The following is a 26,470-nucleotide window of genomic DNA, read 5'->3' on the forward strand; positions in this document are numbered from 1 at the left end:
CATCTCCTGAATCTCTTCCCAGGTTCAGCCCCAGTCTGAATTTAATTTATCGTATTTTGGGAAATTGAAATGTTCCAGTTGTTTCTGACTTCTTTGTCTCTTTTTACTGGACGATCCAAAAATTGTTCCTTTTTTAAACCTTTTTCACACTAGCTTTTGTCGAAAAGCATTCGATGTATTCCTTCCATCACCACTCAACATTTTTGATAGCATACAGGGTTATTCTCACATACTCACGGATTATTACGGAAAACTGCAAGAACCCTCGTGTTCTTTTCAGAACAATTGACTCTGTCCTGAATGCCCCACAGCCTGTTTGTTTAGAAACATCCATCGATGTGTGTAATAGTTTTCTGCACTTTTTTATTGATAAGATTGTCTCTACAAGAGCTCTAATTTCTCCGCCTGCCGTTGACCCCTCTGTCTCTGTTTTTAGCTCAGCTGTGTTCAACAGTTTTGAACCAGTGTCGTTGTCAATGTTAGAGGATGTGGTGGCCCATATTAAACCGTCAGGCTCCCCTCGTGATGTGGTCCCCCCACACTTCTTTAAGGAAGTTTTCCTACTATAGGGCGGGCCATTTTGATGATCATAAATAGCAGCCTAACATCTGGTGTTGTCCCTGCAAGCTTTAAACATGCAGTAGTGGAGCCTCTGCTGAAAAAGCCTGGTCTTGACGGCACTGTTTTAGCTAATTTCAGGCCCATCTCCAAGTTGCCCTTCATCTCTAAAATCCTAGAGAAAATTGTATCTGCTCAACTAAAAACTTTCCTTGAAGAACACAGCATTATGGAGGTTTTTCAGTCTGGTTTTAAAACGTTGCACAGCACGGAAACTGCCCTTTTAAAAGTTTTTAATGACATTTTAACTGCAAATGACAGCGGCAACTACGCAGTACTTGTTCTGCTTGACTTGATCGCTGCCTTCGACACCGTAGACCACAAGATCCTGCTGAATCGTCTACAGCAGCTAGTGGGTATTGATGGTAGCGCCTTGGACTGGTTTAGGTCCTATTTAGCAGACAGGACGATGTGTGTCAGTCTTGGGGTCTGTGAATCCTCCCCTGCGCCGCTCTTATACGGGGTCCCACAGGGCTCAATTTTAGGACCCCTGCTTTTTTCTTTATACATGCTTCCTCTAGGATCTATTTTGACAAAGCATGGTATTGATTTTCACTGCTATGCCGATGACTGCCAGATATATGTCCCCCTTAGGAAGAGTGATGCCTTCTCCCTCAAACCCCTGCTGGCATGTCTTGATGACATCAAAGCCTGGATGGCCCTAAACCTTTTAAATTTTAATGAAAAGAAAACAGAGGTGATTGTGTTTAGCCCTAGCAGCTTCTGCTCATCCTCCTCCGTCGATCTGGGTCCTTTGGGAGTTCATGCAAAGTTTTCTGTGACTAACTTGGGTTTTAAAATTGACAGTGATTTTAAACTAGAGAGCCAAGTTAGCGCGGTAGTTAGGTCAGGTTTCTTCCACCTTAGGCAGCTGGCTAAGGTGAAGCCTTTACTAGCACAACAGCACTTTGAAACAGTAACCCACGCCTTCATCACGTCTCGGCTTGATTACTGTAACTCTCTTTATCTTGGAGTCAGCCAGTCCTCTCTTGCGCGTCTCCAGTTATTTCAGAACGCTGCCGCTCGTCTGCTAACTGGAACGCGTAAGAGAGAACATATTACGCCCATACTGGCCTCCCTCCACTGGCTGCCTGTGCGTTTTAGAATTTATTTTAAGATTCTCTTATTTGTTTTTAAATCTTTAAATGGTCTTGCTCCTCCCTACCTCTCGGGGCTTCTTCACCCCCACGCCCCTGCCCGGTGCCTCAGGTCAGCTGACCAGCTGCTCCTCGGGGTACCGAGGTAAAAACGAACGCTCAGAGGGGACCGAGCCTTCTCTGTTGCTGCCCCCAAGTTGTGGAATATTTTACCTCTGCACATCAGACAGGCCTCCTCACTGTCTGCTTTTAAAACCGACCTCAAAACCCACTTTTACTCATTGGCTTTTAACCCAGTATGAGACCTCGCTCTGTTTTTAGTGGTTTTATGTAATTTTATTAATTTATTTAATTGTTTTTATTGTCTTTTGCTGTTGATTGTTTGTCCTCTTATGTACAGCACTTTGTTTCAGCTGTGGTTGTTTTAAAGCGCTTTATAAATAAAGTTGAGTTGAGTTGAGTACTCTTCAGAGAACAGGTAGTCCTTGTCTGCTGATCATCAAACGTCCTGCTTGGTTCCTGTACCCAAGAAGTCGTCACTATGGGACCTTGAAGACTATGGACCAATGGCCCTCACATCCCACGTGATAAATGTTCTGGAGAGACGGGTCTCAGCCACTGGAGGCCACAGCTGAAGTCGGTTCTGGATCCCTACAGTTTCCTTATCAGCTCCATCTAGGAGTTGAAGACTCTGGGATGACTCTGGTGTTGTCGGGCGTATAAGAGGGGGAGTACAGGGAACTGGTGGACAGATTCCTGGATTGGACTGAACTGAATCACCTGAAGCTAAATGTCTGCAAGACCAGAGAAATGGTGATCAACTTCAGCAGGAAGAAAAAGCCTGCAGATGTTACCGGCCTCAGGTCTAGGGGTGTCTGGCAGCAAACTCTCTCCTGAATGGTACTGGAAGGAGAGCAGGAAACAGGTAGCTGTTGTCAGTTGCTCAAATGCAGATTTAATCTGGTCTGCCACGTCCCGCACTTGAGTTTGATCCCTCCCCCCATTACCCATCCTACATCCTCCCTCTAGTGGACACAGACTGACAGAATATTTATTAGAACACAACAATGAGAGTAAATTAGAATAATAAATGAAATGTGTTCTCTATTTTTAAATTGGTTGAATAGCTGAATCTCCAAAAAATTAGGGGGTGTCTGCTTTTATAAAACTATCATTTGAGGCGCCTTTTCCAACCCTCTAAATTTAAAGATTGACAATTACACGACTTAAAAAAAAACACTGCAGCATTTTCCAGATCCAGATGTGTGCTGTGTTGCTCTGGTGTGGAAATCTCTCTGATAAGAGGGAGAGAGTTCTGATAGCAGGAATTAAAAATATTGGATTGATTGATATTTGTTGTCTGAGATTGGTGGCTCAATCCTTTTTCAGAGCACATTTTACTTTTGTAAATCTGAACATCTGTACTTCTGAAATGTAAGGAAAGTTATTTAAGTGCAGAATGAAGTTTTAAGCTGTCACTGCAGGACTTGGAAGTCTTAGAACATTTTAGGCAAATTCTATAAACAGGAAAATGCCCAAACTTAAATTATTGAGGACAGACATATTCTAAGTCACGGAATTGATAGATGATTCAGTCTCAGTCTCAAAATCAGAAATAATTCACAAAAAAAATAGAAATAACTAGTCTCTGCTGGGGTCAGTGGGAACATTTCCATAGAAGCACTTTGCATCAGCAGCACCACGCTCCAGTGATCTGGGAGAGTTTATAGTCCTGACACTTGAACTCTGGATGACTGACAGCTGTCCTTCATGACAACAGAAGACACAGAAATCCTCCTCATCAAAAACATGACTCTGATCTGCGTCCTCATCTGGACTCTCCTCTGCTGCTGCTTCACAGGTAAAGTCCAGAGAATCCAACTCCTCTCCTCTATGAACATCTGTCCCTCTGAAATGAAGCTGACAAAACCATGAAGCTGTTTTCTGTTTGTGTCTCTGTTTCCTCAGAGTCCAGAGGTCAGGTCACAGTGACTCAGCCTGGATCAGTGACTTCTGCTCTGGGAGGCTCCGTCAGCATCAGATGTAAAACCAGCCAGAATGTTTATAACTCCAACTATTTATTCTGGTACCAACAGACAGATGGGGGAACTCCTAAACTGCTCATTACTTATGCTACCACCAGACAATCAGGAACACATCCAAGCCAAGCCAAGAAAATGGGTCCAAAGCAACAAAAAAACTATGATGAGGAGAACGTTTCTCTCACTCAGGTAAATGAACTGTTAAATCACCAGAAAGAAATGTTCACTGCTCTTTTACAACAGCAGCAAGACATCTTTAAGAACCTTGTCAAGGTAATCATGGAGTCAACTAACTCTAGATTGGATACAATAACTAAAGATGTGCAGGATTTGAAGACAAGCATACAGTACACACAGAAGGATGTGGATGAACTTAAAATCTCCCAAGCTAGACAGTCAGAGCACCACAACACAACTCAAGCAGACGTCATGAAGTTGTGTGAGAGCCTTCAGGTCATTTTAGACAAACACGAGTACCTGGAGGGTCAATCTAGGAGAAACAACATTGTCATTGATGGTATACCTGAATCCACAGGGGAAACCTGGACAGACTCAGAGGTGAAAGTGAAAGACATGCTATTGCAGAAGTTACAACTACAAGGGGAGATTGAGGTAGAACGTGCACACCGCACAGGGAAACCTGATGTGATGAGAGACAGACCGAGATCTATTGTTGTTAAGTTCCTGCGCTACAAAGATAAAACTGCGGTTCTACAAAGAGCCAAACACTTGAAAGGCACCAAGATCTTCATAAATGAGGACTATACTGAAGCTGTAAGGCTGAAACGAAAAGAACTGATGCCAAAACTGAAGGCCGCACGTGAAAAAGGAGACATTGCCTATCTCAGACACGACAGGTTGATTATCCACCCTCGCACTAGCACTCCTAACTAAGATCTCTTTCTACAACCCATGACAAATATAATCACGTCACAACATAAAAAAGTCAAGAATGGTTTAAGTATTGCTCATATTAACATAAATAGTCTCAGAAACAAAATTAATGAAATAACTGAACTACTATTTGAACATAACTTGCATATACTTGCCATCTCAGAAACTCATTTGGATGCTTCTTTTGATGACGCCGAGTTACAGATAAAAGGTTACAACATCTACAGAAGGGATAGAAATAGATATGGTGGGGGAGTAGCTTTCTACGTTCGAGATCATGTTCCAGTAAAAGTGCGTTCGGATATGATGAATTACAATATTGAAATACTGTGGTTACAAACCTATTTACCTCACAAAAAGCCTTTTTTACTTGGTTGCTGCTACAGACCTCCTAGTGCCAACAAGGAATATCTAGAAACAATCTGCGAAATGCTGGAGAATAACACCGTGGTGGGTCAGGATACTTACTTTATGGGTGATCTGAACATTGACTGGCTTGCCTGTAACTGTCCATTAAAAACCAAGCTGCAAATTGCCACTACAACTTGTGGACTAACTCAAGTCATGAATAAACCTACTAGAATATGTGTAAAACAAGATGGTACTAAAACAGCCACATGCATAGATCATATATTTACAAATTCCCCAGAGCTTTGCAGTAGTATTTTGTCTCTGCCCATTGGCTGTAGCGATCATAATCTAGTTATAATGGTGAAAAATATTAGAGTGGGTAAACCTGGACCCAAAACAGTGCTGAAAAGATCATACAGTATGTTTAATAAAGAGGTATTTGTTAAAGAGGTGAAAGAAGTATGCTGGCTGGAAGTATTTGAAGCCAACAATCCAGAAATAGCCCTGACTAAATTTTATAAATTATTTTTTCCACTGGTGGAAAAACATGCACCATTAAAAAAGTTCACTGTCAGGAATACAATCACACCCTGGTTAGATAATGAAATTAAAGAGGGTATGAAAATGAGAGATCTAATGAAAAAAACTGCAATTATAACCGGTAGCAAATGTGACTGGGATCTATATAAGAAAAAGAGAAACTGTGTTACCAAACTAAACAGGAAAAAGAAGAAATTATATTTTGAGAATCGAGTAAAGGAGGTGGGGAATGATAGTAAAAAACTATGGAAGGTCTTAAATGAACTGACAGGTAGGAAAGATAAAAACAATCCAGCTTTTCTGGAAAAGGATGGTGAGTTTATTACTAAGCCCAGTGGCATTGCCAACTATTTAAATGATTATTTTATAAGCAAAGTAGTGAATCTAAGAGAAAGTATGACTAATCAAAGTAATGATATATCTCATATATTAATAAGAAATAAAATTATGAAAAATAGAAATTCTAAGTTCAAACTGGTAAATGTTAACACGGAAAAGATTATTGAACTATTGACAAAGGGCAAAGACAAACCAGCTGGTCTTGATGGCCTAGACAGCAGGCTTCTGAGGGTGGTTGCTGATGACATTGCTCCAGCGTTGGTTCACATCATAAACTTAAGCTTTACATGCGGCACATGTCCTCTTGCCTGGAAGCAAGCAAAAATAGTTCCACTAACAAAAAATAAGAGACTACCTTTTTCTGGCTCAAATAGTCGTCCAATAAGCCTGCTACCGATACTTGGAAAGATGATGGAAACAATTGTGTATGAACAAATTAATAATTATTTATCAGATAATGAAATAATCAGTACTTCACAACATGCATATAGAAAGGCTCACTCCACTGCAACGGCGTTGACGGTCATGTCTGATGATTGGCTGAGGGAAATTGAAATGAAAAACATGATTGGTGCTGTATTTCTAGACTTTTCAGCGGCTTTTGACATTATAGATCATAACATACTATTAGAAAAACTGGCTTGTTACGGCTTTGAGCAATCTGCACTCAACTGGTTCTACAGTTATCTGTCCAACAGGACGCAATCTGTGTTTTTTAATGGCAGCTACTCAGAAAACAAAACCATAACATGTGGAGTTCCTCAAGGAAGCTGTCTTGGACCTTTATTGTTCACAATCTTTACGAATGACTTACCATGGGCACTAGAAAAAGTGAATACAGTGATGTACGCGGATGACTCGACTATATATGTTTCTGCAAAGACTAATAATGAATTAGAAACTATTATAAATAACAAATTAATTAGTATAGCGGAATGGGTCAGAGCAAACAAGCTAGCCCTAAATTTATCAAAATCCAATTGTATGATTATCGGGTCAAATCATAATATTGATAAGAATCCTGTTTTGTATATCAAGGTCAATGACATCATCATAAAACAAGTGGACGAAACCAAACTTCTGGGAGTAATAGTAGACAACAAACTTTCATGGAAAAAACATATTTCTAATATCATTACAAAGATGGGGAGGGGTATATTTATTGTAAGAAGACATGCATTCTATATGAATCATAGGATTTTAAAAACAGCTATTCAATCACTTATACTATCAAACCTTGACTATTGCCCAGCAGTTTGGTCCAGTGCTAATGGTGAAATGTTGAATGCTTTGCAAATTATACAAAACAGAGCTGCCCGCACTATTCTCAAGTGCGACAATAGGACAAATATAATCTCTATGCACAAAAAACTCAACTGGTTATTGGTCAAAGACAGACTCATATACTCACTGTTGATTGTGATAAGAAACATATCTGTTTTAAAAAAGCCATATGATTTGTTTGATAACCTCTCTTTTAGTGCAGAAAATCACTGTCACAACACTAGACATGCAACTGTTGGAAATTTTACAATACCTAAGGTTAGATCTAATGCCATCAAACGTACAGTTCTGTATAGAGGAATGAAAGAATGGAATTCTTTACCCAATCATGTAAAACTTGCTAACAATAATCAATTCAGAATACTACTTAAAAAATATCTGTCCAAGTAATGGTTTCGGTGTGTAATAGTTGTGTATGTAATATGATTGTTTTTAGTACATGAGATATAATGGTATTATTGCATAGTAGTGTTATATTATATATATATTATATATGTTATATTCTATTATTTAGAATAGATATATATGAGTGTGTGTATGTATGTATGTGTGTATACATATGTAGGTATGTATGTGTGGATGTGTATGTGTGTGTGTGTATATATATATATATATATATATATATATATATGTCTGTGAATATAATATAGAATTTGACTTGGAATGTTGAATATGATAGAGTATTATATGATGGGTATATGTGTGTGTGTATGTATATATGTGTATATATAATGTATATATGAGGTATATATTAGGTATATGTGGGGAGGATATAGTTGACTTGGTTTCTGTTCTTGTCTTGATCCTTAAGATATCTTGATTTTGTATACATATTTTTTTTCTTTTTGCTCTTTCTGTGTTTTTATTTTTTTAAGTTTTTTTCTATGTTGTTTTCTTTTGTATTGCATTTTCTTGTTAAGACCCCAGGAAGAATAGCTGCAGTTTCTGCTGCAGCTAATGGGGATCTCAATAAATAAACAAATAAACAAACACCAAGTCGTTTTACAGGCAGTGGATCAAACTCTGACTTCACTCTGACCATCAGTGGAGTTCAGGCTGAAGATGCAGCAGTTTATTATTGTCAGAGTTATCACACTGGTCCTGTGTTGAAAAACAGTCGTACAAAAACCTCCCTCAGTCAGACTGAACAGAAACTGAACTGACTGATACACTTCACTGAACACACACACACACACACACACACACACACACACACACACACACACACACACACACACACACACACACACTAATAATACATTCTCATTAATATATTACTGATTACAGCTTCTTTCTATCTTTATTTTACTTTACTTGACAAACTGACAAACTGACTTACTACTGACAAACACAGAGAAGGTATCAAGGTAACTAACTGTACAAACCGGTTTATGGACACATGACACATGAAAGATGGAGGATGAAAAGTCTTTAATACAACACCATGTTGACAAAACTGAAAACAGAATCCCAACCATGACAGTGACCAGCACACATTGATGAAATAGAAGTCCAGGAGTTCATGAAGGGGAGAAGTGGACATGTTCGCCTTCTCACAGAGTCATAAAAGTCTTTTTTGGAGAAGACTTAGGAAACTTATGATTACCATGAAAACATTTCATCAGAATTTGTCATTATTTATGACAAAGACACAACTGATTCAGACTATTGTGTCTAATTTTGGGGTTCATGCTCAAGAAGATCAACTTTCAAGGACAACAGATTTTATTTGAAATATGTCAAGACATCAGAGAGGTGTATGGATATAAAAACTATTCATCTGATCTATAATGAACGTTGGATGAACTTACCTCCGTCATGGCTGAATGTAAATTAGGATCTTGCTTTTCCAATTAATTGTATAAGATATATTAAACTGCAGTATATGAGCTCAGGATTTCTTTCTTTAGCAGTTTTTCAGGTATGATATAAATCTCATTACTTTATGGGTATTTTTGTATTTATTGTACCAATACACAAGTGATAACTATGGATTTCATGTAAAGTGCTGGACTGAAATCACCACAATGACCATAAATAACCTTGTTAATGAGTTTATTGTTTAAAGCCATCATCAATGCAACAAGAAGGAAAACATAACTGTTGAAACATTTCAGGAGAAAAAGAAACAGAGAGAGAGAGAAGTAGAAGAGTAAAAGCAGGTTGAGAGTCCCAGGGAGTCAGGTCAGGACTGGGAGCACTGGTCTCTCCTCAGGGTCTCTGAGACTGGAGTCTGGGAGCCCTGGGTGGCCTCACAGGTCACAGAGAGCGCCTTGGTCCACAGGTCTGCAGGGAGTCTCAGGGTGCTGCTCCAGCTGTAGTGGCCGTCCTCCTGCAGCACCCCGGGGCTCCTGCTCTCCTCCCAGCTGCTGCTGCTGCTGCTGCCGTCCACCTTCCAGGACAGACTCCAGTCTGAGGGGAAGCCCTTGTTGGCCAGACACATGAGTGTGGCCGTCCCCTGCTGCAGCTCCCCACTGGACAGGACTGTCAGGGAGGGGGGGACTCGGCCCACTGCAGAGTAGAATAAAGTTACAGTTAAGATGAAAAATCCACCTCAGTGTTTCACTTCCCTCTCTTATGTGCGTAACCGTGGTAACAGACAAGCATCACTGCTGAACCACAGCAACAGACAGGTTTCAGAACTAAAGATAAAACTGTGAGAACATTTCATTCTACAGATATGTTCACGTTTTTTTGGTTTATTTTTAGTACATTTCTCAAAATGTACTTAAAATATCGACATACTTTTAAAAGCTCCTTTTAAAAAAATACTTTGTGTACAAAATTTGACAATGTGTTTTTCATTTTATCAAATATCTTTCTACAGTGGCAGGAATAACTAAAACAAGAAGGTCTTTTACTTTTAATGTAGCAATATTCATTATATATATATATATATATATATATATATATATATATATATATATATATATATATATATATATACTAAAAAACCTAATGTAGAATAAAAAATATTTTGAGTTGAATAAACAGGGTTAGTCTTATTTTCTGAACATCACTAACAACAGATTACACACAATCAACCCCAACATAAAGTCATGTGGAACCTTGTTGTTTTGAAAATGAAGGATGTTGTTCATTCAAAGTTGTTCTGAGTTCATTTTTAATCGTCGTCATCAAAACTCAGAGTTCACATTAGTAAAGTCCTACAAAGTTATCAATGACACAACAACATGACTCACTATTTAAATGTGTGTCTGATAGCTAATTACGTTAATAATTCTTTAAATCGTGTTAAGAGCATTCCCCCCTTAAATATAAATACTGTTAACTGATGAACTACAAATCAAACTCATCAAATTAATGAACCTCAGAAACGTCATGTTCAGATTTAACACTGAAGTTTCGATAGAGTTAACATGAAAAAGTTCAATTTAAATTTTGTCTTAGAAACATTTTTTCAAACTTGATAGAGAAAATAATACGTTTTTTTTCTACAAACAAAATGTTGAACTGAAGAAGTCTTTCAAGTGTCTGAAAATGTAAATGTCTCCTCTTCAGAAATTACTGCAATCCTGTCAAATACAACTGCATTGTTTAATGTTTTAGGAATATCTACTTTCATAGAGTAAGATAGAAACTGAAAAAAGGACATGAGGTCATTAAATGAATCATAAATACTTACAGTTAACTTCCAGTCTGGTTCCTCCACCAAAAGTCCACCACAGTGATACAAACTGATGAAACCGTCGTACAAAAACCTCTGACTGCAGAGAGACACGCTCTCTGACTCTGAAACAAACAAACTCTACAAAACATGTCGTTTTTTTCTATTCAACAGCTAATACCAATAAAATGTATATGTATATATATATATATATATATATATATATATATATATATATATATATATATATATATATATATATATATATATATATATATATATATATATATATATATACACATATAGCCTATATCAAAGTTCAATTACATAATAAAAATGGTTTCGTTGGAATGATATTAACAGGAACTTATGCATGAGGAGAAGAAATCTATTTTCTGTGATACAGAGTGGTTAAAAGAATCATAAATACAATAAAAAATGTGTCTTCTTTAGAGAATTGGTGACCGATTCAGGGAGTACGACCTTTGACCTGAACAGAACTGGAATACTGTAGACTTCAGCTGATCCCTGAGACCAGATGGATGGATGGATGGATGGATGGATGGATGGATGGATGGATGGATGGATGGATGGATGGATGGATGGATGGATGGATGGATGGATGGATGGATGGATGGATGGATGGATGGATGGATGGATGGATGGATGGATGGATGGATGGATGGATGGATGGATGGATGGATGGATCTCTACTCCCAATCTTTCCTACTCCCAAAAAATTAACAGACATTGAAATAAAATGTCCTGAAGAGTTAATCTGTATCATATTAGTTTATAATGATGTTTTCAAACTTGATACCTTCTTGATAGTTTGAAACTATTGATCTATTGATGATCATCATCATCATCATCAGAGTTATGAAGTCTCTGCTGGAGTCAGTGGGAACATTTCCATAGAAGCACTTTGCATCAGCAGCACCACGCTCCAGTGATCTGGGAGAGTTTATAGTCCTGACACTTGAACTCTGGATGACTGACAGCTGTCCTTCATGACAACAGAAGACACAGAAATCCTCCTCATCAAAAACATGACTCTGATCTGCGTCCTCATCTGGACTCTCCTCTGCTGCTGCTTCACAGGTAAAGTCCAGAGAATCCAACTCCTCTCCTCTATGAACATCTGTCCCTCTGAAATGAAGCTGACAAAACCATGAAGCTGTTTTCTGTTTGTGTCTCTGTTTCCTCAGAGTCCAGAGGTCAGGTCACAGTGACTCAGTCTGGATCAGTGACTTCTGCTCTGGGAGGCTCCGTCACCATCACATGTAAAACCAGTCAGAATGTTTGTTACGGTTACCCAGTTCAGTGCTTATTCTGGTACCAACATAAAGAAGGAAAATCTCCCAAAATGCTTTATTTCACTAAAGCCTATGAATCTCAGCAACCTGAGTACAATGCTCTTCCAGATCATTTTACAGGCAGAGGATCGCAGACTTACAGCGCCCTGACCATCAGTGGGGTTAAAGCTGGTGATGCAGCAGTTTATTACTGTGTGGGTATTTCCCACATCAACAGTCAGTATTCGTTCACACAGTGAAAAACAGTCGTACAAAAACCTCCCTCAGCCAGACTGAACAGTAACTGATACTGAAACAGTTTAGGAGGCGGAGTTGCAGGAGCACACGACTGGTTTCTGGGGGGGGGGGGGGGGGTTGGCATGTAGAGAGCAGTCAGGCAATAGTAAAGATGAGAATCTTCTTAAAGTAGCTAAAATTTCACTTTTTCCATGTGACCGTACACCCATATGGAACAACCCAGACATCGTGAAAAATTATAAAAAGATGGTTAACTTCGTTCAATGGAGAGATCAAGGAATACGGTATTTACAGCACGTAATTGTAGGAGGACAGTTTGTACCTTTCAATACACTTATTGTTCAATACGGAGTTAGCAGGAATACATTTTTAGAGTATCAACAACTTAAGGCCATAATAAATAAAACATACAAAATTAGCCAATTAGACTTACAACTTCCCGCTAAGATAACAGATTTATTGAATCTAAGCACGTTAAAGTTGTTATCAAAACTCTACAGGTTAGTGTCTAAACTGGACGATTCAGTCTCTCTCTCGATTTCCAAGTGGGAGGCGGATCTCTCTCTTAATACCGACCAGTTTTCTTGGTCACAAATATGCTTAAATACGTTTACTATGACTAAAAACCCAAACTTACAACTTATAGTTAACAATACATCTGCTGATGCACAATCTTGGACACATCATCAGTGTTGTATCCTGGACTCACTGGGTGTTTCGGGTCTTGCAACAGACACCCTCATCCAGGCGACCCGGCCGAGGTGATCAAGTCTCGGCCTGTGTCCAAGTGGCATGCTACCCCACTACAACCACTGCTCCCCCCTCCTCAACCAGAGCCATCTGGAGGCTTTTTCTGCTGCCTCCACGTTGTTACCTATGGCCCTTCTACGGTTGGCACCCGTTATGCCTAGTGCGCTGTAGGCTTTGCTCAGGGAGTGGCTGGCAAACCCCCGACTGCCCACCTCCACTGGCATTAACTTGGTCTTCCACCCGTTCCTCCGACAGTCCTCCACCAGCTCCTGGTACTTCTCCCTCTTTCGTTCATGGGCCTCCTCCATCCTCTCCTCCCAGGGAACCGTCAGCTCCAACAAGACGAGTTGGTTTGTTGCCTCTGAGACCAATATGATGTCAGGTCTCAATCTTGACTGGGTGATGTGTGGTGGAATCTTCAGTTGTCTTTCCAGGTCAACTGTCATCACCCAGTCTCGGGCCGTGCAGAGCAAACCAGTAGAGCAGTTTCTCTGTGTTTTCTCCGGCCTTTGTCCTTCCCTGACAAAGCGGATGGCCTTAGCTGTGGCTTGGGTGTATCGGCTTCCCTCTATCCCCTTGCTGATTGCTTCAGCGATGGACTTGAGGACCTGGTCGTGCCTCCATCGATACCGGCCCTCACCCAGCGCCTTGGAGCAGCTGCTCAGGATGTGTTCCAGTGTCCCTGTTTTGGAACACAGGGGGCAAGCAGGTGTTTCTATTTTGCCCCATATGCACAGGTTCGATGGGCTTGGGAGGACATCGTAAACCCCCTGGATCAAGAACTTGATCCTTTGGGGATTCCACCGCCAGATGTCCTTCCAGGTGACGCTCCGCTCCATCGCCTGCTCCCACTTCATCCAGGCACCCTGCTGCCGCATGGCCACTGCTCTGCTGGTTCTCTCCTCCTCGACTGAAGCTCGCACCTCCTCCTGCACCAACCTCTGCCTCTCTCTTCCGCTGGCACGGTCGAAGCGGGTTGCTGGTTGTCTCCCCAGTCCGGCTCTGCCTTGCGCCACTGTTCCCAGGATGGCCCTGTGCTTCAGTCGTGACTCTGCTTGCTGGACCTCATCGGCTGCCCTCCACTTTCTCCCTGTCCTCACAACGATCCCTGCCCCGGACACTTTGGCATCTCTGGATCCAGAGTACTGCAGGTGTTCCCGTGCCCGTGCCACGATGAACTCCTCTCTTACTGAACTGAAAGGGAGCCTGAGCTTGTTGGTGTTCCCGTACAGCCCAATGCTACTTAGGCTGCGCGGTAATCCCAGCCACCTTCGCAGGTAGCTGCTCACCTTCTGCTCAAATCCTTCCACCACAGTCATGGGGACCTCGTAGATGAGGACACAGAGAAGGTATCAAGGTAACTAACTGTACAAACCGGTTTATGGACACATGACACATGAAAGATGGAGGATGAAAAGTCTTTAATACAACACCATGTTGACAAAACTGAAAACAGAATCCCAACCATGACAGTGACCAGCACACATTGATGAAATAGAAGTCCAGGAGTTCATGAAGGGGAGAAGTGGACATGTTCGCCTTCTCACAGAGTCATAAAAGTCTTTTTTGGAGAAGACTTAGGAAACTTATGATTACCATGAAAACATTTCATCAGAATTTGTCATTATTTATGACAAAGACACAACTGATTCAGACTAATCATTGCGGAGTTGCAGGAGCACACGACTGGTTTCTGGGGGGGGGGGGGGTTGGCATGTAGAGAGCAGTCAGGCAATAGTAAAGATGAGAATCTTCTTAAAGTAGCTAAAATTTCACTTTTTCCATGTGACCGTACACCCATATGGAACAACCCAGACATCGTGAAAAATTATAAAAAGATGGTTAACTTCGTTCAATGGAGAGATCAAGGAATACGGTATTTACAGCACGTAATTGTAGGAGGACAGTTTGTACCTTTCAATACACTTATTGTTCAATACGGAGTTAGCAGGAATACATTTTTAGAGTATCAACAACTTAAGGCCATAATAAATAAAACATACAAAATTAGCCAATTAGACTTACAACTTCCCGCTAAGATAACAGATTTATTGAATCTAAGCACGTTAAAGTTGTTATCAAAACTCTACAGGTTAGTGTCTAAACTGGACGATTCAGTCTCTCTCCCGATTTCCAAGTGGGAGGCGGATCTCTCTCTTAATACCGACCAGTTTTCTTGGTCACAAATATGCTTAAATACGTTTACTATGACTAAAAACCCAAACTTACAACTTATAGTTAACAATACATCTGCTGATGCACAATCTTGGACACATCATCAGTGTTGTATCCTGGACTCACTGGGTGTTTCGGGTCTTGCAACAGACACCCTCATCCAGGCGACCCGGCCGAGGTGATCAAGTCTCGGCCTGTGTCCAAGTGGCATGCTACCCCACTACAACCACTGCTCCCCCCTCCTCAACCAGAGCCATCTGGAGGCTTTTTCTGCTGCCTCCACGTTGTTACCTATGGCCCTTCTACGGTTGGCACCCGTTATGCCTAGTGCGCTGTAGGCTTTGCTCAGGGAGTGGCTGGCAAACCCCCGACTGCCCACCTCCACTGGCATTAACTTGGTCTTCCACCCGTTCCTCCGACAGTCCTCCACCAGCTCCTGGTACTTCTCCCTCTTTCGTTCATGGGCCTCCTCCATCCTCTCCTCCCAGGGAACCGTCAGCTCCAACAAGACGAGTTGGTTTGTTGCCTCTGAGACCAATATGATGTCAGGTCTCAATCTTGACTGGGTGATGTGTGGTGGAATCTTCAGTTGTCTTTCCAGGTCAACTGTCATCACCCAGTCTCGGGCCGTGCAGAGCAAACCAGTAGAGCAGTTTCTCTGTGTTTTCTCCGGCCTTTGTCCTTCCCTGACAAAGCGGATGGCCTTAGCTGTGGCTTGGGTGTATCGGCTTCCCTCTATCCCCTTGCTGATTGCTTCAGCGATGGACTTGAGGACCTGGTCGTGCCTCCATCGATACCGGCCCTCACCCAGCGCCTTGGAGCAGCTGCTCAGGATGTGTTCCAGTGTCCCTGTTTTGGAACACAGGGGGCAAGCAGGTGTTTCTATTTTGCCCCATATGCACAGGTTCGATGGGCTTGGGAGGACATCGTAAACCCCCTGGATCAAGAACTTGATCCTTTGGGGATTCCACCGCCAGATGTCCTTCCAGGTGACGCTCCGCTCCATCGCCTGCTCCCACTTCATCCAGGCACCCTGCTGCCGCATGGCCACTGCTCTGCTGGTTCTCTCCTCCTCGACTGAAGCTCGCACCTCCTCCTGCACCAACCTCTGCCTCTCTCTTCCGCTGGCACGGTCGAAGCGGGTTGCTGGTTGTCTCCCCAGTCCGGCTCTGCCTTGCGCCACTGTTCCCAGGATGGCCCTGTGCTTCAGTCGTGACTCTGCTTGCTGGACCTCATCGGCTGCCCTCCACTTTCTCCCTGTCCTCACAACGATCCCTGCCCCGGACACTTTGGCATCTCTGGATCCAGAGTACTGCAGGTGTTCCCGTGCCCGTGCCACGATGAACTCCTCTCTTACTGAACTGAAAGGGAGCCTGAGCTTGTTGGTGTTCCCGTACAGCCCAATGCTACTTAGGCTGCGCGGTAATCCCAGCCACCTTCGCAGGTAGCTGCTCACCTTCTGCTCAAATCCTTCCACCACAGTCATGGGGACCTCGTAGATGAGGACACAGAGAAGGTATCAAGGTAACTAACTGTACAAACCGGTTTATGGACACATGACACATGAAAGATGGAGGATGAAAAGTCTTTAATACAACACCATGTTGACAAAACTGAAAACAGAATCCCAACCATGACAGTGACCAGCACACATTGATGAAATAGAAGTCCAGGAGTTCATGAAGGGGAGAAGTGGACATGTTCGCCTTCTCACAGAGTCATAAAAGTCTTTTTTGGAGAAGACTTAGGAAACTTATGATTACCATGAAAACATTTCATCAGAATTTGTCATTATTTATGACAAAGACACAACTGATTCAGACTAATCATTGCGGAGTTGCAGGAGCACACGACTGGTTTCTGGGGGGGGGGGGGGGGTTGGCATGTAGAGAGCAGTCAGGCAATAGTAAAGATGAGAATCTTCTTAAAGTAGCTAAAATTTCACTTTTTCCATGTGACCGTACACCCATATGGAACAACCCAGACATCGTGAAAAATTATAAAAAGATGGTTAACTTCGTTCAATGGAGAGATCAAGGAATACGGTATTTACAGCACGTAATTGTAGGAGGACAGTTTGTACCTTTCAATACACTTATTGTTCAATACGGAGTTAGCAGGAATACATTTTTAGAGTATCAACAACTTAAGGCCATAATAAATAAAACATACAAAATTAGCCAATTAGACTTACAACTTCCCGCTAAGATAACAGATTTATTGAATCTAAGCACGTTAAAGTTGTTATCAAAACTCTACAGGTTAGTGTCTAAACTGGACGATTCAGTCTCTCTCCCGATTTCCAAGTGGGAGGCGGATCTCTCTCTTAATACCGACCAGTTTTCTTGGTCACAAATATGCTTAAATACGTTTACTATGACTAAAAACCCAAACTTACAACTTATAGTTAACAATACATCTGCTGATGCACAATCTTGGACACATCATCAGTGTTGTATCCTGGACTCACTGGGTGTTTCGGGTCTTGCAACAGACACCCTCATCCAGGCGACCCGGCCGAGGTGATCAAGTCTCGGCCTGTGTCCAAGTGGCATGCTACCCCACTACAACCACTGCTCCCCCCTCCTCAACCAGAGCCATCTGGAGGCTTTTTCTGCTGCCTCCACGTTGTTACCTATGGCCCTTCTACGGTTGGCACCCGTTATGCCTAGTGCGCTGTAGGCTTTGCTCAGGGAGTGGCTGGCAAACCCCCGACTGCCCACCTCCACTGGCATTAACTTGGTCTTCCACCCGTTCCTCCGACAGTCCTCCACCAGCTCCTGGTACTTCTCCCTCTTTCGTTCATGGGCCTCCTCCATCCTCTCCTCCCAGGGAACCGTCAGCTCCAACAAGACGAGTTGGTTTGTTGCCTCTGAGACCAATATGATGTCAGGTCTCAATCTTGACTGGGTGATGTGTGGTGGAATCTTCAGTTGTCTTTCCAGGTCAACTGTCATCACCCAGTCTCGGGCCGTGCAGAGCAAACCAGTAGAGCAGTTTCTCTGTGTTTTCTCCGGCCTTTGTCCTTCCCTGACAAAGCGGATGGCCTTAGCTGTGGCTTGGGTGTATCGGCTTCCCTCTATCCCCTTGCTGATTGCTTCAGCGATGGACTTGAGGACCTGGTCGTGCCTCCATCGATACCGGCCCTCACCCAGCGCCTTGGAGCAGCTGCTCAGGATGTGTTCCAGTGTCCCTGTTTTGGAACACAGGGGGCAAGCAGGTGTTTCTATTTTGCCCCATATGCACAGGTTCGATGGGCTTGGGAGGACATCGTAAACCCCCTGGATCAAGAACTTGATCCTTTGGGGATTCCACCGCCAGATGTCCTTCCAGGTGACGCTCCGCTCCATCGCCTGCTCCCACTTCATCCAGGCACCCTGCTGCCGCATGGCCACTGCTCTGCTGGTTCTCTCCTCCTCGACTGAAGCTCGCACCTCCTCCTGCACCAACCTCTGCCTCTCTCTTCCGCTGGCACGGTCGAAGCGGGTTGCTGGTTGTCTCCCCAGTCCGGCTCTGCCTTGCGCCACTGTTCCCAGGATGGCCCTGTGCTTCAGTCGTGACTCTGCTTGCTGGACCTCATCGGCTGCCCTCCACTTTCTCCCTGTCCTCACAACGATCCCTGCCCCGGACACTTTGGCATCTCTGGATCCAGAGTACTGCAGGTGTTCCCGTGCCCGTGCCACGATGAACTCCTCTCTTACTGAACTGAAAGGGAGCCTGAGCTTGTTGGTGTTCCCGTACAGCCCAATGCTACTTAGGCTGCGCGGTAATCCCAGCCACCTTCGCAGGTAGCTGCTCACCTTCTGCTCAAATCCTTCCACCACAGTCATGGGGACCTCGTAGATGAGGAGAGGCCAGAGAATTCTTGGGAGGATCCCATGCTGGTAGACCCAGGCCTTGAATCTTCCAGGGAGCCCAGACTTGTCCACTGTCCTTAACCAGCCTTCCAGGTCAGCACTGGTTGCCTTGATGGAATCGGCATCCTTCAGGCTGCAGTTGAAGACCTTTCCAAGGCTCTTCACTGGCCTCTCAGTGACTGATGGGATCTGATGTACTCCCAGGCTGAAGCGGAATCTGTCCGTGACCTTCCCCTTCTTCAGAACCAAGGACCGGGACTTTGCCGGTTTGAAGCTCATGCGTGCCCACGACATGACGCGCTCCAACCCCTGGAGGATCCACCTGGCTCCTGGTACAGCTGTTGTTGTCACCGTGAGGTCATCCATGAAGGCTCTGATGGGAGGTTGCCTCACTCCAGACTTGCTGAGGGGACCTCTGCATTCTGGTTTGGCTGCCTTGACCAGCATGTTCATTGCCAGCGCAAAGAGGCTTACTGAGATTGTGCACCCAGTAATTTTGCCAACTTCCAGCTGGTGCCAGTCAGATGTCATCTCGCCAGAGGAGACTCTCAAGCTGAACTTGCTGTAGTAGTCCAGAATGAGGTGTTTCACCTTCTGGGGAACATGGTGTTTCTCCAGTGCCACTTCAACCAGCTTGTGGGGTATCGACCCATAGGCATTGGTGAGATCCAGCCATAGCACCGCAAGATCCCCTCTGCCTTCTCTCGCCTCCCTGATGAGTTGGGTTACCACGCCTGTGTGTTCCAGGCAACCAGGAACTCCTGGTATTCCTCCCTTTTGCACTGACGTGTCGATGTACTTATTGCTCAACAGGAAGTTGGAGAGTCTCTTAGCTACGATGCTGAAGAAGATTTTGCTCTCCACACTGAGCAAGGAGATGACACGAAACTGGTCGATGTTCTGAGACTTCTCGTCTTTTGGTATGTACACTCCGTCAGCATACCTCCATGACTGGGCGATCTTCCCTCTCCTCCATATCACCTTCAGAGCCCTCCAAAGCCGATGTCGTAGCTTTGGGCAGTTCTTATATGCCTTATACGGCACTCCGCTTGGACCTGGTGCTGAGCTTGACCGTGCTCTCCGCACCACTTCCTCCACTTCGCTAAGGCAGGGTTCTTTGAGGTTGAACTCCAAGGTAGGCTCTGGTGGCATTGTCAGTGCATCGCATGGGCCCAGCGGCTGTTCTCTAATAGGGTCACTGAACGTGGCCTTGAGGTGGTCATTGATGTCATCCTTGGAGCAGGTAAGGCGACCAGACCTCTTTTGACCAAGAAGCTGCTTGGTCAACTTGAAGGGATTGGCCAGGAAAGCGGTTCTCTTCCTGGCCCTCTCTTTCCGCCTCCTCCTGTGGAACTCCGCCCTCCGCAGGGTCAGGAGTTGCTTCCTTAGAATTGCTCTCAGATCCGCTAGGCCAGCTCTTTCAACTTCCCCTGCTGTCTTGTACTGCCTCTTTAGCAGCTTCAGCTCTTCCCTAATACTCTGGATTCTCCTTGCTCTGTGGTTTGGAGCATAGGCCAATGGCGTGGGCTTGGGTGCCTCTGTTCCAAAGCGCTCAGCCGCGATGTTAACTCTGAGGGTGGTCATCGTTTCAAGCCGACGGTCCACATCCCCTTTGGCTGTCACTTCCAGGATCCGATCTACATCCTCATCAAACTGCTGCCACTCGGTTCTCTTTGAGGATTGGGGCCACTGGATCCTTGGTCTGGCCGAAGGCACAGAGCCAGTTGTAATGGTTGGAGCTTGCTGGCTCTGGAGGCTCTGTGGGTTGTTGGGAGATGATGCTGTTGATTCTTGGGGGCTTAGGGTGGCATGTGAATTGTTAGCAGTGGGTACAGGCGACACTAGGAGGCTCTGGGCACTGTGGGTTGCCTCCGGGCCTGGCTCCTCCTGCGTCTGACCAGAAGTGACTTCTGTGCGTTGTGCCGACATTGCCGCTGACAAACATTTAATTCTGCCTTGATGTATTCTTAAACCCCGCTGGTTCTTGCAGGTTTTGCCGCAGATGCATTGAACTGTCATTGTCGTTATTCCGTTGTCCTGGGTCGTCGTTCTTAAATCCGTCCTGTTGGGGTGCTCATCCTCCCCCCCTCTCGGGCACCCCTGGGGGTATTTTTCCTTTGTCGAGTTTGTAGCTTGCTTTGGGTTCTTCCTCTCAGAAGAAGTGGCTTGGGCTGCCAACCCTCCCCACCCCGGTTTGCCGTCTCTCCGGCTGTCCTCTGTCTCTCCAGATGTCACCACCCTTTTCGTGGTCGTCACCCAGTCTATTCCTGGTCGTCACTGGTGCTCCCAGAGGTTTCAGTTAACAATACATCTGCTGATGCACAATCTTGGACACATCATCAGTGTTGTATCCTGGACTCACTGGGTGTTTCGGGTCTTGCAACAGACACCCTCATCCAGGCGACCCGGCCGAGGTGATCAAGTCTCGGCCTGTGTCCAAGTGGCATGCTACCCCACTACAACCACTGCTCCCCCCTCCTCAACCAGAGCCATCTGGAGGCTTTTTCTGCTGCCTCCACGTTGTTACCTATGGCCCTTCTACGGTTGGCACCCGTTATGCCTAGTGCGCTGTAGGCTTTGCTCAGGGAGTGGCTGGCAAACCCCCGACTGCCCACCTCCACTGGCATTAACTTGGTCTTCCACCCGTTTCTCCGACAGTCCTCCACCAGCTCCTGGTACTTCTCCCTCTTTCGTTCATGGGCCTCCTCCATCCTCTCCTCCCAGGGAACCGTCAGCTCCAACAAGACGAGTTGGTTTGTTGCCTCTGAGACCAATATGATGTCAGGTCTCAATCTTGACTGGGTGATGTGTGGTGGAATCTTCAGTTGTCTTTCCAGGTCAACTGTCATCACCCAGTCTCGGGCCGTGCAGAGCAAACCAGTAGAGCAGTTTCTCTGTGTTTTCTCCGGCCTTTGTCCTTCCCTGACAAAGCGGATGGCCTTAGCTGTGGCTTGGGTGTATCGGCTTCCCTCTATCCCCTTGCTGATTGCTTCAGCGATGGACTTGAGGACCTGGTCGTGCCTCCATCGATACCGGCCCTCACCCAGCGCCTTGGAGCAGCTGCTCAGGATGTGTTCCAGTGTCCCTGTTTTGGAACACAGGGGGCAAGCAGGTGTTTCTATTTTGCCCCATATGCACAGGTTCGATGGGCTTGGGAGGACATCGTAAACCCCCTGGATCAAGTATACAGTACAAAGTTCTTCATAGAATACATTATACTGGACAAAGGATGTTCCAGATGGGCTTTGTCACCTCTAATATCTGTTCACAGTGCACAGAGAACACCCCAGATAATTATATGCATGCTTTATGGTTCTGTACACCGGTACAGAGGTTCTGGAAGGAGATTTGTGAGGATTTATCCACATGGATCAACTACAGAATACCAGTGTGCCCCACGGTATGTATATTAGGTCACCTGGGAGACACTCAAATAGAACCTAATTGGACACAACGGGTTCTCACTGCCTTATGTATCGCAAAGAAAACCATTCTAGTAAATTGGAAACAAAAATCCAGTTTATGTATCAACCATTTTAGGAATCTTTTATCAGATCATATTAGTAGTGAGATAATGTCTGCCTCCACTGAACAACATTCGGCTGAATTGCATTCTCTCTGGTCCCCGATTATTGGCTTCGTTACCTAGTGGGGGCAGGGGGGTGGTGATCTCGTAGCCCTTGGGGTTGGGGGTCGGCTTGGGGGGTCTGGGGCGTGGGCCTCTGGTGGCCCCTGGGGGGCGGTGGGTGGGGCCGTGGGGCCCTGTCCCTGGCCGGTGGGGGCCTTGGGGGCCTATGGGGGGGTTACCTCATGGCGGTGGGGGGGGGTGGCTGGGGGGGGCTCGGGCGGGGGGCTGTGGCTGGGGCGTCTCCGGGTCTCCCGGGGGGGGCTGGGCCGTGGACGTGGGGGTCCCACTCGGAGGGCCCGGCCCTGCGCTGGGGGGGCATTGCTGCCTTGGTCCTCCGTCGCTGGGTGGGCGCCGCGTGCCCCTGCGGATGTGGGGACTCCGTGACCCTCGAGGTGTCCGCCGGGGTGGCTCCGGGGGGGGGTGGGGCCGGGTCCGGGGATCGGGCCTCCCCTGACCGGGGGGTGCACGGGCGGGCGCGGCGGCGGGGTGGCACCATTCCCAGGTGTCTATGTCTTATGTTGTCAGTATGAATGGGGGGATGTTGGACCGTTTTCCCCCTCCGTCTGGGGGCTCCGGCGGTGCCGGGGGCGCCCGTGGAGGTACGGTGGGGCCCCGGCCCGGCTCGGAGGGCCGGCCCCCGTCTACTGGATGGCCGGTGGGGGGGCGCGGGTGTCTTATCAGGGCCGGCTTTGCTGGTCCTGCTTCCTGGCTTCGGCCTCCGCTCCCCCTCCTTCCCCCCCTACACGATTCATACACACATAGGCGAGGGGTCCGGGTCGTGGGGGGCATTGTCCCGCATGGCCCGGCACTCCCCGCCTCACGGTTTTAACTGCAAAGTAGACACTGCACATTCAACACTTAATAAATACATTTGACAATGACACGTAGTTCGGGAGGGGGGGGTCGGTGTCAATCGATACTTGGCCCTCCCCCTCCCTGTTTTTATGGCATTAATCACATGCAATCAACACCAGGGGCGGGAGGGGCTCCCACATCACCCGCGTTCCCTCGCCGGCCTGGGATAGGTGGGTCGGGATACCCGGGCCTGGCGGGGCTCGCCGTGCAGCCTGGGGTGCCTTCTGGCGGTGCTGGACCCCCCCGGGGAGGGGGAAACGGTGCGTGATTGTGTGTCTGTGTCGGTGAGAATGCGGTGTGAAAGTGTCCTGCCATGGAGGATTTGAGCCTCCATTGGCAGGACAAGAAAACTTAATAATTTATCAATATTATATTATACAAAGGTGGTTATTATTATTATTATTATTATTATTATTATTATTATTAGTAGTAGTAGTAGTAGTATTATTAGTAGTAGTAGTAGTAGTATTATTATGTATAGTATATATTATTATTATAGTATATCTTATTATTAGTATAGGTATCGGATAGGTGAATGGATGAATGAATGGGATGCCTGGGTCTGGGGCCCTCCGTTGTCGGGCCTGCGCGGGTGTTGCCCTGTTGGGGGGTTCCCTCTCTCCGGGCCCGTCTCCGGTCCCCCCCGCTGCCTCTGCGGCGGGGCGCCCCTCTGGTCTTGGAGGGCCACTTTCGTGGGGGCGGGTGCGCCTGCCCACGTCGGCGGCCGGGGCGGCTCTGTCTCTCCGGGCAGGCTGGCCCCCTGCCGGGTGAGGGTCGTTGGCCTGGAGGGTGACGGCCTCCTGGCCACGTGTCAGGCCCTGACCGGGTGGCCGGGGATTGCCTGGGTCGCGGTCCGCCGCCGCAGGATCCCTGGCTGCTTCTTTCCGCGCCGTGGGGGCCTCGCCCGCGGGCCCCCTCGGCCGCCGCCGGGGGGGGGGGGGGGTTTCGCAAGCGGTCAGATCTCAAGATTTGGGTCGATTGCCCTTCATGTTTTGGTCGGCTACGTGCCGGTTTCGTGCTTTGTTTGTGTTTTTTTTTGTTGCAGATTTCCAGTGCTTGACGTGTGTTTCCGTGTGTTCCTGCTTCCTGGATTGGCAGTGGATGTCGTCACCCCGTCACCCCCCCCCCCCCCCCCCCCCCCCCAAAAAAAAAAAAAAACACTGGGTTTGTATGTGTATATTTATGTATGTGTACGCATATGTATGCGTATATATATATATATGTATATATATTAAATATAGTAATAATGCACATATATATACCTTTGGTTTCTACCGTCATGGTATCAATCATTAATATGTGTGCAGACAAGGTAAAAAAAAAAAAAAACAAGCAAAAAAAACAAACAAATCAACATGTTTACCTGTGATTTGTTTAGAAATTAAAACAAGGTTGAGGTTCAGTCTTTAACTGTCCTGTATGTTGAACAAAAATTGCATCTGTTTCCACTTCTTATGAAGGATTTGTCCTTCAGGTTTGTTAGATTTTAATTAACAATGCTGTACTCGTGTGTGTGTGTGTGTGTGTGTGTGTGTGTGTGTGTGTGTGTGTGTGTGTGTGTGTGTGTGTGTGTGTGTGTGTGTGTGTGTGTGTGTGTGTGTGTGTGTGTGTGTGTGTGTGTGTGTGTGCGTGTGTGTGTGTGTGTTCAGTGAAGTGTATCAGTCAGTTCAGTTTCTGTTCAGTCTGACTGAGGGAGGTTTTTGTACGACTGTTTTTCACTGTGTGAACAAATTCTGACTGTTGATGTAGTGACCAATCTGACAGTAATAAACTGCTGCATCTTCAGCCTGAACTCCACTGATGGTCAGAGTGAAGTCAGAGTTTGATCCACTGCCTGTAAAACGACTTGGTGTTCCTGATTGTCTCCTGCTAGCATCATAAAAGAGCAGTTTAGGAGTTCCTCCATCTCTCTGTTGGTACCAGGCTAAATTGTGGCCCCAGATGTCAAAATAAACATTGTGACTGGTTTTACATCTGATGGTGACGGAGCCTCCCAGAGCAGAAGTCACTGATCCAGGCTGAGTCACTGTGACCTGACCTCTGGACTCTGAGGAAACAGAGACACAAACAGAAAACAGCTTCATGGTTTTGTCAGCTTCATTTCAGAGGGACAGATGTTCATAGAGGAGAGGAGTTGGATTCTCTGGACTTTACCTGTGAAGCAGCAGCAGAGGAGAGTCCAGATGAGGACGCAGATCAGAGTCATGTTTTTGATGAGGAGGATTTCTGTGTCTTCTGTTGTCATGAAGGACAGCTGTCAGTCATCCAGAGTTCAAGTGTCAGGACTATAAACTCTCCCAGATCACTGGAGCGTGGTGCTGCTGATGCAAAGTGCCTCTATGGAAATGTTCCCACTGATTCCAGCAGAGACTTGTTATCTCTGTATTTTGTGAATTATTTCTGATTTCAAGTCTGAATCATCTATCAATTCCGTGACTTAGAATATGTCTCTAGTACATAATTCAAGTTTGGGGGTTTTCCTGTGTATAAAATGTCCCCAAAATATTTGTTAGTATTTAAATTGAACACAAATTCACAAATAGCATGCGTTGATGTGTAATGAGGAGATGCTACTGGACTCTGAGATTACTTTGTGAATAAAATCAATTTAGCTGTCCTGGGCAGTTATCATTAGTCACATTTCTAAGACTTTCAAGTCCTGCAGTGGCAGATTAAAACTTCATTCTGCACTTAAATAACTTTCCTTACATTTCAGAAGTACAGATGTTCAGATTTACAAAAGTAAAATGTGCTCTGAAAAAGGATTGAGCCACCAATCTCAGACAACAAATATCCATCCATCCAGTATTTTTTATTCCTGCTATCAGAACTCTCTCCCTCTTATCAGAGAGGTTACCA

The 26,470-nt window shown here is 45.4% G+C and overlaps 1 protein-coding gene and 2 gene segments (V, D, J or C); 1 reads left to right on the forward strand and 2 right to left on the reverse strand.

Moving 5' to 3' along the window:
* The window catches only part of LOC133460716 (Ig kappa chain V-III region MOPC 63-like), a 34,194-nt gene extending 8,377 nt beyond the window's left edge, over nt 1-25,817 (reverse strand). The window contains 2 exon segments of the V gene segment in view: nt 25,344-25,658; nt 25,766-25,817. Of these exon segments, the coding sequence occupies nt 25,344-25,658; nt 25,766-25,817 (367 nt within the window).
* LOC133460717 (Ig kappa chain V-III region MOPC 63-like) overlaps nt 1-26,470 on the forward strand; it is a 57,393-nt gene that overhangs the window by 3,947 nt on the left and 26,976 nt on the right.
* Nucleotides 17,694-20,727, reverse strand: LOC133460715 (uncharacterized). Its single transcript, XM_061741452.1, has one exon. It carries the CDS (start codon nt 20,710-20,712, stop codon nt 17,836-17,838), a length of 2,877 nt encoding a protein of 958 aa, XP_061597436.1. The 5' UTR covers nt 20,713-20,727; the 3' UTR covers nt 17,694-17,835.

This window comes from Cololabis saira, chromosome 15 (genome assembly GCF_033807715.1).
Source record: "Cololabis saira isolate AMF1-May2022 chromosome 15, fColSai1.1, whole genome shotgun sequence".
Taxonomy (NCBI): Eukaryota; Metazoa; Chordata; class Actinopteri; order Beloniformes; family Belonidae; genus Cololabis; species Cololabis saira.

What these genes read in the sequence shown, in the direction of transcription:
- LOC133460715 (XM_061741452.1), bottom strand. Translation starts at nt 20,712, where the DNA reads ATGACCACCCTCAGAGTTAACATCGCGGCTGAGCGCTTTGGAACAGAG.